Source organism: Macaca fascicularis, chromosome 20 (assembly GCF_037993035.2).
Source record: "Macaca fascicularis isolate 582-1 chromosome 20, T2T-MFA8v1.1".
NCBI classification, from domain to species: Eukaryota; Metazoa; Chordata; class Mammalia; order Primates; family Cercopithecidae; genus Macaca; species Macaca fascicularis.
In genome coordinates this window covers 26327778-26345035 of record NC_088394.1, presented here as the reverse complement: position 1 = coordinate 26345035, position 17258 = coordinate 26327778, and the positions used below count along the sequence as shown (strand labels likewise).

Sequence of the window (17258 nt, the reverse complement as noted above, 5' to 3'; positions counted from 1 at the left end):
TTTGGTGTCTTTGTCCTGAGATCTTTGCCGGTTCTATGTCCAGGATGGTATTGCCTAGGTTGTCTTCCAGGCATTTTGTAGTTTTAGGTCTTACATTTAAGTATTTAATCCATCTTGAGTTGATTCCTGTATGTGCTGTAAGGATGGGGTCCAGCCTCAGTCTTCACATATGGCTAGCCACTTATCCCAGCACCATTTATTGAATAGGGAGACTTTTCCCCATTGCTTGTTTTTGTCATCTTTGTCAAGGATCAGGTGGTCGTAGGTGTGTGGCCTTATTTTTGGGCTCTCTATTCTGTTCTGTTGGTGTATGTGCCTGTTTTTCTACCAGCACCATGCTGTTTAGCCCTGTAGTATAGTTTGAAGTTAGGTAACGTGATGCCTCCAGCTTTGTTCTTTTTGCTTAGGATTGCTTCGGCTGTTCAGGCTCTGTTTTGGTTCCATTGTGATTATTTATTTATTTATTTATTTTTGAGATGGAGTCTCACTCTGTTGCTCAGGCTGGAGTCCAATGGCATGATCTTGGCTCACTGCAACCTCTGCCTTCCAGGTTCCAGTGATTCTCCTGCCTCAGCTTCCTGAGTAACTGGGATTACAGGCGCGCACCACCATGCCCAACTAATTTTTATATTTTTGGTAGTGACGGGGTTTCACCATGTTGGCCAGGCTAGCCTCTTAGCTGCTAACCTCAGGTGATCTGCCCGGCACGGCCTCCCAAAGTGCTGCGATTACAGGCGTGAGCCACCGCGCTCCGCCCTGTGTGAATTTTAAAATGCTTTTTTCTTTATTAATATGGTGACTCACATTGATTGATTTTTAGATGTTAAACCATTACTGGAATAAACCTAAGTGATGATATGTCGTGCCTTTTACATATCTGGATTAAGTTTGTTAGCATTTTGCTTAGGACATACTGCAGCTGTGTTCATAAAAGATACTGGCTTGTAATTTTCCTTTCTTTTGAAATCCTTGTTAGGTTTCAGGGCCAAATTAGGTTAGCCTTATCAGATGGGCTGGGGAGGGTTTGCTTTTTTTCTGGCTCTGAGATTGTGTAACATTTGAAATGATTTATTTTTAGAATGTTTGGTAGAACTTCTTGATAAAGTCATTGGGACCTGAAGTTTTCTTTGTGAGAAGATGGATTTTCTATAAAATGTCGTTAATGGTTATAGGAGTGTTTAGGTTTTCAGACGATTCATTCATTAGTTTTGAATAAATTTCCTATGACTTTTTACATAGTTAAATTTCAGGTTAATTATTATAAATTATTAATGATATTTTTAAGTATCTTAATTGCAGATATTTGTCTCATCTGCAGTTAATTTCCCTTTTTTTTCAAATATTGTTTATAAGTTTTAGCTCTTGCAAAATCTTGTTGGTAGTTTTTCACTTTTTTAATGTTTTTTCAAAGAATAATTTTGGTTTTGTTGACCTTAGATATATGCTTATTTTCAGTCTTTATTAATTTCTGCCCTTTATTATTTTCTTTTTTTCTTTTTTTTTTTTTTTTTTTGAGACTGTTGCCCAGGCTGGAGTGCAGTGGCGCGATCTCAGCTCACTGCAAGCTCCGCCTCCCGGGTTGACGCCGTTCTCACGCCTCAGCCTCCGGAGTAGCTGGGACTACAGGCGCCTGCCACCTCGCCCGGCTAGTTTTTTGTATTTTTAGTAGGAACGGGTTAGCCGGGATGGTCTTGATCTCCTGACCTCGTGATCCACCCGCCTCTGCCTTCCAAAGTGCTGGGATTACAGGCGTGAGCCACCGCTCCCGGCCTTATTATTTTCTTATTTTACCTTTCTTTGGATTTAATTTGCAGTTCTTTTTATAGCTTCTTTTTGTTGTTGTTGTTGTTTTTGTTTTGTTTTGTTTTTTGAGACTGAGTCTTGCTTTGTCGCCCAGGCTGGAGTGCAGTGGCACCATCTCAGCTCCCTGCAACCTCTGCCTGCCGCGTTCCAGCGATTCTCAAGCCTGGGCCTCCTGAGTAGCTGGGACTATCGGCACGTGCCACCACACCTGGCTAATTTTTGTATTTTTAGTAGAGACGGGGTTTCACCATGTTGGCCAGGCTGGTCTCCACCTCCTGACCTCAAGTGATTCACCTGCCTTGGCCTCTCAGAGTGCTAGGATTATAGGTGTGAGCCACCATGACCAGCGCCCTCAACCTTTTTTTTTTTTGAGACAAGGTCTCACGCTGTTGCCCAGCCTGGAGTGCAGTGGTGTGATCACGGTTCACTGCAGCCTTGACCTCCCTGGCTCAAGCAATCTTCCCACCTCAGCCTCCTAAATAGCTGGGAATATGGAGGTGTGCCACCATGCCTGGCTGATTTTTGCATTTTTTGTAGAGATGGGGTTTTGCCATGTTGCTCAAGCTGGTTTTGAACTCCTCGGCTCACTGTGCCCAGCCTATAAGGAACTCTTATAGAGGTAGATTTTATTCATTATTAATTTGATAAGGTTTTAAATCTGGTGTAAGCTGGAACATTTAGTCTATTTTTATTCATTGTTATTACTAATCTAGTTGGATTATTTCTCCTGACTTACTTTTTTTGTGTGTGTTTGTTTTTCCTATCCTGGTTTTTCCTTTCCTTTGTTGCCACCTTTAGGGTTAAGTGATCATTTTTTCTCATTACATTATTCCTCTTTACCATTTGGAAATTATATACATTATTTGTTTTTTTAAAAGTTGTTACTCTAGAAATTGTAAAATGCAAGTGTAAAATTTATTAATGTCCAGATTCTACTCCTGACCATCACAAGGCTATTAGGACACTAATCCCAGTGATAGCTCACCTCCCATTTATGTTATTATTTTTGTGTATGTAGTTTTTTAAAAACCTCATTCTTTTTACTGTGGTATTAAAAACTTTTTTAAAAGATAGAAGCATTTCTTCTGATTTTTACTGTTTTATACAGTTAACTTGGATTTAACCACATATTTACCAACTTTTTTTGCTCTTGATTCTACCCTGCATTTTAGACCTTCCAGCATGTATCCCTTTCTTTCTTCCTGCCTGAACTATATGCTTTGGAATTTCCTTAGGGAGCATCTGCTGGTGACTTGCTCTTTCAGTTTTTCGTTGTTTGGAAATGTTTTTGTCTTACCCTCAGTCTTTAGCTGGTTGTAGAATTCTCTGTTGAGACACCCCTCCCGGCATAGAAGATGTGTTTCCACTGTGACCGGCTTCCATTGTTGCCATTGTGATAGCAGCCGGCCGTCTACTTGTTGCTCTTTAGAAGTCATCTTTTTCCTTGATTGCGTTTAATCTCTGGTATTATGTTCTTTTACTAGGATGTACCTAGGTGGGTATTTTAGAGTTTATTCTGCTTGAGATTTGATGGGATCACGATGGCCGTGATTCAAATCATTTGTCCCCACTACCAAGCCTCAGTGATACCTCATCCCCTTTCATAGGATCCCTTCAGGAGACTGCTTTCTGGACTCTTTGCCTCCCATTTCTTTCCTCTACACCTCCATGATGCCAAAGGGGATAATCTTCCTAAAACACAGCTAGGCAACGCTGTTTTCCTGCTTTGAGACCCTTAGTTTGTAGAGATCCTTTGTTTGCAGGATACAAGTCCATTTTTTTAGCCTGGCACATTCTATCCCTGTGCCCAGAGCAACCACTGGCAAATACAGGGGTGCCAAGTACATCGACATGGAATGGCCCTAGTGATAGGAAATAAAGTTGATGACTGGCTGGATTTGAGGTTTAGGGAGAGGAGGACCAGAGTTTGATGCGCAGGTGTGTGGTATGATTGTGTGGACTGCACCGTCCACACCAGATGATTTGCAAAGAAAAGGACTTAGGAGAGGAAAGGGGCTAAGGAGGTGGCAGGAGAGGATGAGTCTAATGTGGGCTTTGTTGAGGTGCAGATTTGGTGAGATGGAGGATGTTTTTCTAGCAGGCAGTTGAAGGAACTGGTTATGAGATGGTGCATTTTCCCAGCCCTGAGGTCCAGTTGAGGATACTGTTAAAGAACAGCACTGGCCAGGCCCTGTGGCTCATACCTGTCATCCCAGCCCTTTGAGAGGCTGAGGCAGGTGGATCGCCTGAGGTCAGGAGTTCGAGACCAGCCTGGCCAACATGGTGAAACTTGTCTCTACTAAAAATACGAAAATTAGCCAGGCACGGTGGTGGGCGCCTGTAGTGCCAGCTACTTGGGAGGCTGAGGCAGGAGAATCACTGGAACCCGGGAGGCAGAGGTTGTAGTGAGCCGAGATCATGCCACTGCACTCCAGCCTGGGCAACAGAGCGAGACTTCATCTCAGATTTAAAAAAAGAACAAAAGAACAAAAGAACAGTAATTAGCAGTTTTGTGTATCTCTTATGTGCCAGGTGCTTGGCAAGCCTTTGGTAGTTGTGATTCATTTAGGCTTCCTCTGCCTTTAAGATAGCTACTAGTTTCCCTGTTTTGGAGATGAAAAGACCGGGCCTTAGGGAGGCTGAGCATTGTTAGCTAAAAATGTTTGCGTGCTGTATTTGCCCAAGGCACCGGTGAACTTCTTGTCAGATCATGGTATCACCTAAAATGAATGTAAACACCTCAGGATTCCAGGACCCACTGCAGTCAGAACATCCAGGAAAGGGTTTGGGAATCTGTATTGTTAATATACACATTAGGAAATTCTTAGGATCGGGCAGGTCTGGGACTTTCTGGTCTCAGTGCTTCCTGTTTAGTTCCAAATCCACATTCTTAGCCCCTGCAGTGCGTGCTCCATGGCGGTAGCCAGCGTTTTGATCAGGGCTTGTGGAAAACTTTTATTAGCTGTGATCTTTGTGGCTTGCGGAAAGATCCCATTTTATTAGCAAGCAGGAGATTTAAAAAATAGCCTGAAGTCCTACCATGATAGTTGTTTTATTAGTGATTTGAGGAAACTAACATTTATTAAGTGTTTATTAGCAGTTCTCTCAGTAGTGAATTTGATTATAATTTTATGGTGAAAAAACGGGTCCTCTGCTAAATTTCTCCAAGGCCATAGATCTGGTAAAAGGCTCAGCCAAGGGTTAGACCCAGAATTGCCTAATAGTAAAAATAGCTCACACTTATTTAGTGCTTACTATTTTATCAGGCTATTACATGTATTAACCCATCTAATCTTCATAGCAATTCTGCAGAGAACATTTCTATCATTATTCCCACTTTACAGATCAGAAACCGAAGCACCGTGGGGACTAATTTGCTCAATTTCACATGCCTAGTAAGTAAGTGGGAGAGCCAGGCCCTGAATCCCGGCATTCTAGCTGCAGAATCCACACCTCTTATCACCGCCCAGTCCTGATTTGCTGTGACTCGTGTTCTTCTTCTCACCTTTGTAGTAATCAGCATGAAGAATGACTTTAAAATGATAGCAAATTTATATTCGTTAATGTAAATTAGTACAAGACCCAGGACATTGCTTCTGATGTGCTTGGGGATGACTAGTGTGATTTACTTCCTTTTCAGTTCGTTCCCACATGCAGGGTAGCACAAGGAGAATGGGCGTCATGACAGATGTCCACCGGCGCTTCCTCCAGTTGCTGATGACCCATGGCGTGCTAGAGGAATGGGACGTGAAGCGCTTGCAGAGACACTGCTACAAGGTCCATGACCGTGAGTACCGTTTCCCTGTTCCCAGGGCGCTCTGGTGCTGTGTTGATCAGGGACCAGTGACATAGGTACAATACCATGTAACTTGTTAACCGGTACTCCTGAGCTGAGCATTCAAGCCTCTTCACAGTCTTACACAGGCCCATCTTCCATTTTTTTTTTTTTTTTTTCGAAGTAAACCTGACATTTAGCTCTGTGGATAAAAACTTGGAGTCTAAAGCTGTATAGTTGTGGTTCACACCAAGCCTCCAGGACCTGCCCCAGTCTCAGTTTCTGTGTCTCTAAAGTGGGGATAGTAATTGTACTTAACACGTAAGTAAGTGCGTGGTTCAGGGAATTGAGAGACATGATATATACAAGACACCTGGCACAGAGACAGTGCCTGGTGGGCTATTGATGGACACAGGGCAGCTTGGCCGAGTGCAGTGGCTCACATCGTTATCCCCGCACTCTGGGAATCAAGGTGGGAGGATTGCTTGAGGCCAGGAGTTTGGGACCAGCCTGGGTAATGTAGCGAGATTTTTTTTTTGTTTAAAAAATATTTTTTTATTTAAATAAAAAAAATTATTTTCTATTTTTTTATTTAAAAAAAGAAAACAAATTATAAAACAAAAAAATGGGGCAGCTTAGCATAACACTTAAGGGCACAGCCTTAGACTGGGCCAGACCTGGAGAGTGTGTCCCTGCCCTGTGTCAGCTGAAGGCATTTGGGGCATCTTACGGGGCCACTGGGAGGGGCAAATAAGCCCTTGGAGACAGGGCCTGGTGCTAAGTTCTTAGTAACTGGAGACGGCGGAAGAAGCAGTAGAATCAGTGTTGATAGATCAGTTGAATTAGTATTGGCAGATACTGTTGAGTTGCCTGCCAGTATGGGTAGATCTTACTGATTAGATTTTATGCAGTGACAAAGGTGGTGAGTTATGCTTATTGTATGATGTGATTATGTTGTTTTTTTGTGAAGTACAAAATGATTTTTCATTGGTTATGAATGTATTTGCATGTAAAGGCATAAAAGTGGACCGGAAGAAGACGCAGGACACTTGTGAGGTGCTTGTGAGGAGAAGCAGAGTGGGAGTGGGCTGTCAGCAGCGATCACAGGACCTTCACTTTTATCCTGTTATGTTCTTTTATTAAAAAGAAAAGTCTTGAAGCCAACGTGACATTATTAGCCCAACAACATGACATTAATTAGTGTGGTCTCATGGTTGTCACCTCTGATGAATGGGAATGCAGGCCTTTGGTTTTTATTCTGCCTTTCTCTCTGTATTTTTAATTTTCAAAAGAAAAATAGAAAAAATGACATAGAAGTGAGCCAAGCCAAGAGGTGTGAGAAAGACAGGGACCAAGTACACAGGCAAAGGGACACACAAAAAAGGCAAAAAGATGCTTTCATTCTTAGTCCTCAGGCATCCTGTAGCTCCTTGCAGTAAGATGTGACAGGGCGAAGGGACACCAGAAAAGGTGTCCCTCCTGTCTCCGAAGGCAAGCACCTCATGAGCGCATTACATCTTCTTCCCGGCCACTTTTTTGCCTTTGCGTGCAAATGCTTTCATAAGTGATGAACATCATTTTGTACTTTTCAGAATGTGAAGAGACACGAGAAAAGGTAGGTGCCACATTCGGAGCACTGCAGTTTCTGCAGCCTGTTAGAGTTCAAAGCCTGATCCCAGAGAGGTGAGTGGTGAGTGGGAGTAAGAAGGGGGAGACAGAACAGAAACAAATATTCTTTCAAGGTGTGCAAAGGAAGGAGAAAAAAAGGTGGTGTATTAGACAGAGAAGAAGCAGTTTGAAGTGCCTGGAGAGTAGCATCTACGTTCTCCAGAGCACTGGTCCATGGAGGTGTTCCATGGGGAATTCTGGGAGCTCAGTAATGCCAGGAACAGGTTAGCCTGTTGAACTGTGTTTAATTCTGTGTATCCAAACCTAATTGACCTACTGATAACTTATCCTGGGAATCCCTAGACAAGAATATATGATGTGTGGGAAGAGAATACATTCTTTTCGTGTGTAGGTTTGCAGATCGTGAAGAACCCTGTACACCATAGTAATGGTTTTTTACTTCTGCGGACAGTGTGGACCTCTTGAAGTATTCAAAGCAGAGAGTGAGATAGACAGTGCTAAGTTTGAGAACCATCCCCGTGGTGAAAGTAGATGTGCCGCAGTTGCACCGGCAGAGAAGGATCTTTGGTGAGAGACTTTTCTATTGAAAGGGGATGTTATACCTGTTAAGCTAGTTTCTCTTGCTCTTTAAAAAGCATGGTAGCGGCCGGGTGTGGTGGCTCACACCTGAAATCCTAGCACTTTGGGAGGCTGAGGGGGATGGGTCACCTGAGGTCAGGAGTTCAAGACCAGCCTGGTCAACATGGTGACACCCCATCTCTACTAAAAATACAAAAAGTAGCCGGGTGTGGTGGTGCATGCCTGTAGTCCCAGCTACTTGGGAGGCTGAGGCAGGAGAATCACTTTTATCCAGGAGGCAGATGCTGCAGTGAGCTGAGATCGTGCCACTGCACTCTAGCCTGGGCAACACAGCGAAACCGTGTATCCAAAAAAAAAAAAAAGCATGGTCGGACTTTAAACCTACCCCTCAATATCCTCCAGAGATAGCCATAAGAACACTTGTCTTCAGCCTGAGCAACATGGTGAAACCCAGTCTCTACCAAAAATACAAAAAGTTAGCCAGGTGTGCTGGCACACACCTCTGGTCCTAGCTACCCAGGAAGCTGAGGCAGGAGGATCGCTTGAGCAGGGGAGGTGGGGGTTGCAGTGAGCTGAGATTGTACCACTGCACTTCAGCCTGGGCAACACAGTGAGCCCTTATCTCAAAAAAAAAAAAAAAAAAAAAAAAGAATGCTTGTGTTAATCCTGAATCTCTTATTTACATGACAATTTAGTCTTTTTCTCTTTTTTTCTCCCGTGAGTCTTGGCTGTAAACTTTAATGTTGGTGGGGAAGTTTCACAGCTCACTGCGAGGAGCCACATGATGCCTTGGTACTCAGACTGAAAGTGTTTTTGCCTTTATTTGACCTTTAAAATTGTTATGATCTAATTTAGGAAAGTCCTGTAGAATGTGTCTAGGAATTGATTTATTCTTCACACTATATACCATTTCTTTGCACCTAGATATGGTCATGGCCAGGGTGAACAGGGTAGAACAATCTGTTTTCTCTTATCCTCATTTAAGAAAAATGCCAAAAAACTTGTTACTGCATGTTCTTGTTATTAGGGAGATTTTAAACAAGAAATGACAGAAATTATCTAAACTTAAGTGAATACTCGCAAGACCCAATATTATTAATTTCCTATCTTTTGAAGAGATGGCCAGGAAAGTCCCCTTGTACCAACTAGAAAAATATTTAGCTTCTAGGAAAATTATGAAACAAAGGAGTGATTGAAATTGCAAGTTATTCTAATTGCCGTTTCCCAGGGTGTTTGTCCAGTTTATCAAAGCACTTCTTATTCTGGGCTTTGGTTTGGGTTCTCTTCTTACTGTCATTAAGGGGAAACAAAGTCCTCAATTCTCTTGGCTAGTGAAGAGTTTAGATTTTGTTCTCAAGTTCAGTGCAGACCTTGGGTCGAGCCTTTCAGAATGGCACTGGGGACCTGTGTTCATAGAGGACCTTAGATTTTTTGAGCCAGGGCTTGCATCCACACATACATTCATTCAACCAGCAAAACTTCCCTAGAATCTCAAGTGAGCCAGGCCTCTGTGCTAGGGACTGGTGACTCAGAGATTAAATTTGTATTTTACCGTGGCTCTCATGAGTCATACAGACAAGGGGTCAGATGATTCCAATGTAGGCCTCCTTGATAGAAGTAGGCACAGGAGGCCTTGTGGGTGGTGGAGAAGGCTTGGGTTTGAGGTTTTCCACTTTTGGCCAGTATGGAGCAACAGGGCTCAATACACCTTCTTGCCTGAAACAATTCAAAAATGGACAAAATGTAAAACACCGGACATTGGTCAGTGAAGGACAGTGATCTTTTGAGAGATGGGCAATGATGGTTTCTTCTTCTCTTGACACTTGATGTGGTATCTTTTCTAACACTACTTCTCCAGTTCTCTAGATAACAACTGGGCATTCAACGATTCAGTTGAATTCTGACACTATCTGCCTGGAGTTAGCATCAGATCCCACAAGTTAAAGGGCTCGGTGTCACAAGACTGACCCAATTTAAGACACTAGTTTTAAGTCCCAGGCTACCTGTACTTCTGACCAATGGCTATACATCAGGGGTTCCCATAACTCCCTCTTCGGGTTTGATAATTTTTCTAGAATGATTCATAGAACTCAGGAAAACACTTTACTTACATTTTTACTTACGTGGTTTTTTATAAAGGCTGCAACTCAGGAACAGCCACACAGGAGAGATCATAGGGCTAGCTGTGGGAGGTGGGGGTGGCATGGAGTTTCCGTGCCCTCTCTAGGTGCACCACCGTCTCAGCGCCTCCGTGTGTTTAATAACCGGAAACTCTCCAAATCCTGTTGTTCCGGGGTTTCTTTTTTCTTTTCTTTTTTTTTTTTTTGAGACGGAGTTTCGCTCTTGTCGTCCAGGCTGGAGTGCAGTGGCACGGTTTCGGCTCACTGCAATCTCTGCCTCCCGGGTTCAAGCGATTCTCCTGCCTCAGCCTCCCGAGTAGCTGGGATTACAGGCGCCTGCCACCACACCCAGCTAATTTTTGTATTTTTAATAGAGACGGGGTTTTACCATGTTGGCCAGGCTGGTCTCGAACTCCTGACCTCAGGCAATATGCCCGCCTCCACCTCCCAAAGTGCTGGGATTACAGGCATGAGCCACCACACTGAGCTAATTTTTAAATTATTTGTAGAGACAGGGATCTTCTTCTGTTGCCTAGGCTGGTCTGGAACACCTAGGCTCAAGTGATCATCCTGCTTCAGCCTCCCAAAATGTTGGGATTATAGTTCAGCCTCCCAAAATGTTGGGATTACAGGGGTGAGCCACCGCACGCAGCCCAGTTTCAGGTTGAATGGGGCCTGTTGGTTATTGAATTTGGCACACTCTAAGAAAAATCATCCCACAAAATTGTGAGTACACCATTAGAAATGATTTGAAATATTTAGCCACCGCGCCTGGCCATTCTGGGGTTTCTATGGAGGTTTCTTTACACAGGCATGATTGGTCAGTCACTGGCTGTTGACGAGTGCTTCCATCTCTAGTCCCTCTCTTCTCCCCAGATATTGGGGAATGGGGCCGAAAGTTCCATGTTTTTGATTGAGGCTTGGTCATTCTGGTGACCAGCCCCCATCCTAGGGGCCTGCCAAGAGTTGCCTCATTAGAACAAAAGATGCTTCTATCACCCATATGACTCAGGGAATTCTAAGGGTTTTAGAAGTTCTGTACCAGGAACCGGGGGGAAAGACCAACTCACTTTCTTCTGCCACAAGCGATAGTGGGAGTGAGCAGTACAGCTGCCCCAGCTCAGTGCCTTTAGAAAGTTTCTAGGCCATGGCACAGGGGAAACCCAGGCAGAGCTAGGCAGCCTCCCTGCGTTGAGGAGATGGAGATGAGAGTTCAGGGAGACTGAGGCAGGTAGAGGTTGCAGGACAGAGTACTTACAAGGGAGTATAAGGTAGATTAGAGGTGCACGAGAGAAAACTTGAGATGTCCAAAATGCCCCTCCACTCAAGGATCCCGCTGAGAACTGATGAGCAAGAAAACTTCTTAAGGCCAGGGAGAGAACTAGTTGAAGGATTAGAGAAAACAATGCCAGCTATTCACAGAGCTGGGAATAGTGCCCGGCCCAAACATTTAAGGAAGAACTCACACCAAAACTCAAACTTTTCTGTAAAATTGAAGAGAATATGTTACAACTAATTCTATGAGACCTGCATGATTCTGATACCAAAACCAAAGACATTGTGAGGAAGGAAAACCCCAGTCAAGACTCCTCATGAGCATAGATGTTAACATGCTAAACCCAATTGTGGCAAATCTAATCTAACAGTGTTTACAAAGGATAGTACAACATAACCAAGTAGGGTTTATCCTGATTTTGTAGGGTTGATTTAGTATTAATATTTGAAACTCAGTGTAATTCACCATATTAAGCCAAAAAAGAAAAATCTTGTGCTTATCTCAATGGGTACAGAAGAAGCATTTGACAAAATCTCATGTCTGCCCTGGTGTGATGTAGCAGAAAGTTTTTTATAGGAAGCTAAGGGATCCTAAGTAGCAGGGGATAAACAGGGTAAATAGGCTTAGAGCACAAGTGAGGAGTCTGAATTCTACAGAGTTTTATTTATATTTATTTTTTAAAAAAATTAAAATTAAGGCAGGGCACGGTGGCTCATGCCTGTAATCCCAGCACTTTAGGAGCCTGAGGCAGGCGGATCAGCTGAGGTCAGGAGTTCGAGACCAGCCTGACCAACATGGAGGAACCACGTCTCTAATAAAAATATAAAATTAGCCAGGTGTGATGGTGTATGCCTGTAATCCCAGCTGCTCGGGAGGCTGAGGCAGGAGAATCGCTTGAACCTGGGAGGCACAGATTGCAGTGAGCCGAGATTGCGCCATTGCACTCCAGCCTGGGCAACAAGAGCGAAACTCCGTCTCAAAAAAATAAAATAAAATAAAATAAAATAAAATAAAATAAATTTTATTTATTTTATTATTTTGTTTTACTTTTGAGACAGAGTCTCAAAAAAACCTCCCAGGCTGGAGTGCAGTGGTGCGATCTCAGCTTGCTACAACCTCTGCCTCCTGGCAAGTTTAAGCAGTTCTCCCGCCTCTGCCTCCCAAGTAGCTGGGATTACAGGCATGTGCCACCACGCCTGACGTATTTTTGTGTTTTTAGTAGAGGTGGGGTTTCACCATGTTGGCCAGGCTAGTCTTGAACTCCTGGCCTCAAGTGATCTCTCTGGCTTGGCTTCTCAAAGTGCTGGGATTACAGGCATGAGCCACCACGCCCGGCCCTCTACACAGAGTTTAAAAAATAATAATAAAAAAAATAAAAACAATACCCTCAGCAAAGTGAGAAAAGAAGGGAACTTCCTTAACCTGATAAGGGGGATCTCTGTAAAACCTACAGCTAACATCACTCTTAATGGCGAAAGACTGAATACTTTTCCCCTAATCTCAGGAGCAACACAAGAACGTCTCTTCTCACCACTTTCGTTCTAGCTACTATACTCAGGCAAGAAAAAGAAACAAAAGGTAGCTGGATTGGAAAGGACGATACAGTAAAGCTGTCAGTTCACAGACAACGTGATTATCTGCGTAGAAAATCTGATGGAATCTACAAAAAAATCTTCTAGAACTACTAAGTGAGTTTAGTAAAGTTGTAGGATACAAGATCAATATCCAAATACCAATTGTTTTTCTATATGCTGGCAATGGATAATCAGAAATTGAAATGTAAAAATAGCATCATTTATAATAACATTAAAAATAAGAAATGCTTAGGAATAGATCTGGCAAAAATGTGTTAGACCCGTACACTGAAAACTACAAAACATTGTTGAGAGAATTCAAAGGAGATTTAAATAAATGGAAAGACTTAGCATGTTCATGGGCTGGGAAATTCAGTACTGTTAAGGTATCAATTCTCCCCAAATTGATCTATAGATTCAAATAAATCCCAGTTAGATCCCAGCAAGGCTTTTTATAAAAATTAACAAGCTGATTCTGAAATTCACGTGGAAATATAAAGGACCTAGAAGAGCCAAAACTACTTTGAAAAAGACAATCAAACTTGGAGAGGAACCCTGCCTGAGATCAAGACTTACTGTATGACTGTCGTATCAAGACAGTGTGGTAGTAACGTAATGATGGACAAACAGATGAAGGGAAAAAATAGAGAGCTAGATACAGACCCATACATAGGTGGACAGCTGATTTTTGACAGAAATGCAAAGGTAATTTAGTGGAAATAGTCTTTGCCAAAATGAGTACTGAAATAATTGGATATCCATAATCAGAAAATGAACTGCAGGGCATACTTTGCACCAAGTACAAAAATTATCTCAAAATGAGTCATAGACCTACATGTAAAACCTGAAACTCTAAAACTTCCAGAAGAAAACATAAGAGAAAACCTCTGTGACCGTGATTAGTTCAAGATTTCTTCGTTCCAACACCAAAAGCGTCCTCCATAAGAGAATGAATCGATACATTGGACTTCACAGTTAAAAATTTACATTAAAAAATACTCTTTAGAGACTGAAAAGACAAGCAAAATACTAAGAGAAAATATTTGCAAATAATATATTTAATGAGTGACTTGAATTCAGAATATATAGAGAATTCTCAGAGCTCAGCAATAAGAAAACATTCAACCCGGCTGGGCGTGGTGGCTCACACCTGTAATCCCAGCACTCTGGGAGGCTGAAGCGGGTGGATTGCTTGAGCTCAGGAGTTTGAGACCAGCCTGGGCAACATGGCAAAACTCCGTCTCTACAAAAAAATACCAAAATTAGCCAGGCGTGGTGGCGTGCTCCTGTAGTTTCAGCTACTTGGGAGGCTGATGTGGGAGGGTGGCTTGAGCCTGGGAGGCATTGGTTGGAGTGACCTGAGATTGTGCCACTGCACTTCAGCTTGGGTGACAGGGAGATCCTGTCTCAAAAAAAGAAAAAGAAAAGAAAAAACATACGACCCAATAAGAAATGTGCAAAAGATTTGAACACTGCAGATCAGTTGTACAGATGGCAAATGAGCACATGAACAGATGCTCAGCATCATTAGACATTTAAAAAATGCAGGCCGGGCGCGGTGGCTCACACCTGTAATCCCAGCACTTTGGGAGGCCGAGGCGGGCAGATCATGAGGTCAGAAGATTGAGACCATCCTGGCTAACAGGGTGAAAACCCCGTCTCTACTAAAAATACAACATTTAGCCGGGCGAGGTGGCGGGCGCCTGTAGTCCCAGCTACTTGGGAGGCTGAGGCAGGAGAATCGTTTGAACCCGGGACGCGGAGCTTGCAGTGAGCTGAGATCACGCCATTGCACTCCAGCCTGGGGACAGAGCGAGACTGCGTCTCAAAAAAAAAATTAAAAAAAGCAAACTAAAACCGCAGTGAGCTACCACTGCATGTGTATTCAAATGGCTAAAATGAAAAAGACTCTGCAAGGCAAGTATTGGTGAGAATGTGGAGGAACTGGAACTCTCATATACTACTGTTGGGAATGTAAAATGGGACAGCCATTTAGGAAAACAGTGTGGCAATTTCCTATGATTCAGCCATTCCTCTCTTAGGCATTTACTCAAGAGATATGAGGCTATTTGCCTGCACAAATGCTTGTGCAGAGATAGAGTATCTTTATTTGTAATGGCCCCAGATGTGAACACCTAATTGTCCAGGTGAACAGATGAACAGACTGCGATAAATCCAGACTACTTAGCAATAAAAGTAAGTGAGCTATTGCTACATGCTAGAATATGGATGAATCTCAGAATGATTTTGCTCAGTGGAAGAAGCTAGGTGAATGAAGCAATTCTTTTTTTTTTTTTGAGACAGAGTCTCGCTCTGTCACCCAGGCTGGAGTGCAGTGGTGCAATCTCCGCTCACTGCAACCTCCGCCTCCTGGGTTCAAGCGATTCTCCTGCCTCAGCCTCCCGAGTAGCTGGGACTACAGGTGCGTGCCACCACGTCTGGCTAATTTTTTTGTATTTCTAGTAGAGACGGGGTTTCAGCGTGTTAGCCAGGATGGTCTTGATCCCTTCACCTCATGATCTGCCCGCCTCGGCCTCCTAAAGTGCTAGGATTACAGGCGTGAGTCACCGTGCCCGGTCATATGAAGTCATTTATGTGAAATTCTAGACAATGCGTACCTGACTGTAATGACAGGATGGTTCAGTGGTTGCATGGGATGGCATAGAGGAGGGATAGGATGGGTAGATGAGAGGGATTACAAAGAGGCACAAGGAACCTTGGTGAGTGTATTAGTCCATTCTCGTGCTGCTAATAAAGACATACCGGAGGCTGAGTAATTTATAAAGGAAATAAGTTTAACTGACTCACAGTTCAGCATGGCTGGGAGGCCTCAGGAAAGTTACAATCATGGTGGAAGGGGAAGCAAACACATCTTTCTTCACATGGTGGCAGGCAGGAAGGAGAAGTGCCGAGCAAAAGGGGAAAAGCCCCTTATAAAACTGTCAGATCTCTTGAGAACTCACTTACTGTCACAAGAACAGCATGAGGATAACTGCCCCCATGATTCAATTACCTCCCACCAGGCCCCTCCCACGACATGTTTGGATTATGGGAACTACAATTCAAGATGAGATTTGGGTGGAGACACAGCCAAACCATATTGGGGGTGACGGAAATATGTATTTGCAATCCAATATGTATTTTACACTTAGTTTAGACTGGCCCGATTTTAAGTGCTCAGTAGTCACATGTGCTGTTTGTAGAATGTTCCTCAGCTTAGGTTTGTCTGGAGCTTCCTCCTAATTAGATCTAAGTTATGCCTTTTAATTTTGCAGATATAGTATGGAAGTGGTGTTGTGTTCTCTCTGCATCCTACCAGGTTGGCTACGGTGCTGATGGGGTCAGCCAGTTTCTCCAGTGTACAATTACTCTTTTTCTGTGTGATTAATAAGTATATTGCAGGGAGGTACTTGGAGACAAGGTAAATATCTCATTCTTGGCCCCGTGCAGTAGCTCATGCCTGTAATTCCAGCAGTTTGGGAGGCCACAGCAGGCAGATCACTCAAGCTCAAGGAGTTTGAGACAAACCTGGGCAACATGGCGAAACACTGTATCTACATAAAATAAAAAAAATTAGTTGGGTCTGGTGGCATGAGCCTGTAATGACAGCTACTCAGAGGCTGAGGTGGGAGGATTGCTTGAGCCCGGGAGGCAGAGGTGGCAGTGAGCCAAGATCGTGCCCGTGCTGTCCAGCTGGGTGACAGAGCAAGACCCTATTTCAAAAAATAATCCCATTCTTCATCCCATTTTTACTATTAGTTTTTAAATACTTCCCAAATTCATTCTTGTTTTATGGTAGCCAGATTGCTATGAGGTACAGTTCTATACTCTCCAGCACTAACATTTTAGAACTAATTATGCTCTGTTATTATGTTTTATGTTAATTTTTATGAGGGTTTAAATTATCTATTGTTTTAAGGACAAGTTAGGTAAAAATGTCTAAAGTTTTAGATTTAAAAATTTAGATTTAGAAATACTTCAGTGAGCATAGTCAATCATTTGATGTTTGGGCAAAAACCAGGTAGCTGAAATACATGTGTCAAAACTAGATGAGTGAATCAAGTATCATAGTCACGCTGGGGTTTGATAAAGATTTTCTGTTTTTGTCAACCCTCTTATCTGCCTTCCTCCCGGATTTGTTCCCAGTGCACTGATTTACACGCCTGTGCCTGCTTTGTTGTCTAATGCTGGCCTCCTGTACATCATCAGGCTACGTGCGTTGATGGCGAATCAGCGATGTTGACATTTTGGTTCAGTATTCCATCCATTTGTAGTCCTATTTGTAAGCACCTTCTCTTTCCAAGAAAGACTCGGTCATAATTAGAAGCTGGCTCCAAGTACATTTTCCTTCTATTTTTAGTGATTTCATTTCTAGTTCTCCCCTTTGGCCATGATGAACAGTTAATCAGCTTACCGCTGTCAGAGCCGGTCTGCCTTTTGGTTAATCAAGGGAGATAAAGTCTGGGATCATAACTGCAACGTGGCAAAAAATGAGTGTGAAA

The 17258-nt window shown here is 43.0% G+C and overlaps 1 protein-coding gene across 13 annotated transcripts in view; it reads left to right on the top strand.

Annotated features, from left to right (window-relative positions):
• NSMCE1 (NSE1 homolog, SMC5-SMC6 complex component) overlaps nt 1–17258 on the top strand; it is a 44350-nt gene that overhangs the window by 6356 nt on the left and 20736 nt on the right. For 5 of the 13 annotated variants that reach the window (XM_005591511.4, XM_065537145.1, XM_074026809.1 and 2 more), the window contains exons 2-3: nt 5148–5198; nt 5444–5590. In XM_005591511.4, coding sequence (XP_005591568.1) covers nt 5192–5198; nt 5444–5590 — 154 coding nt within the window. In that variant the 5' untranslated portion in view covers nt 5148–5191. Of the gene's footprint in view, nt 1–5147; nt 5199–5443; nt 5591–7170; nt 7194–7658; nt 7775–17258 lie in introns of all 13 variants that reach the window. The other 8 variants (XM_074026810.1, XM_005591512.4, XM_074026813.1 and 5 more) reach the window with 4 other exon arrangements.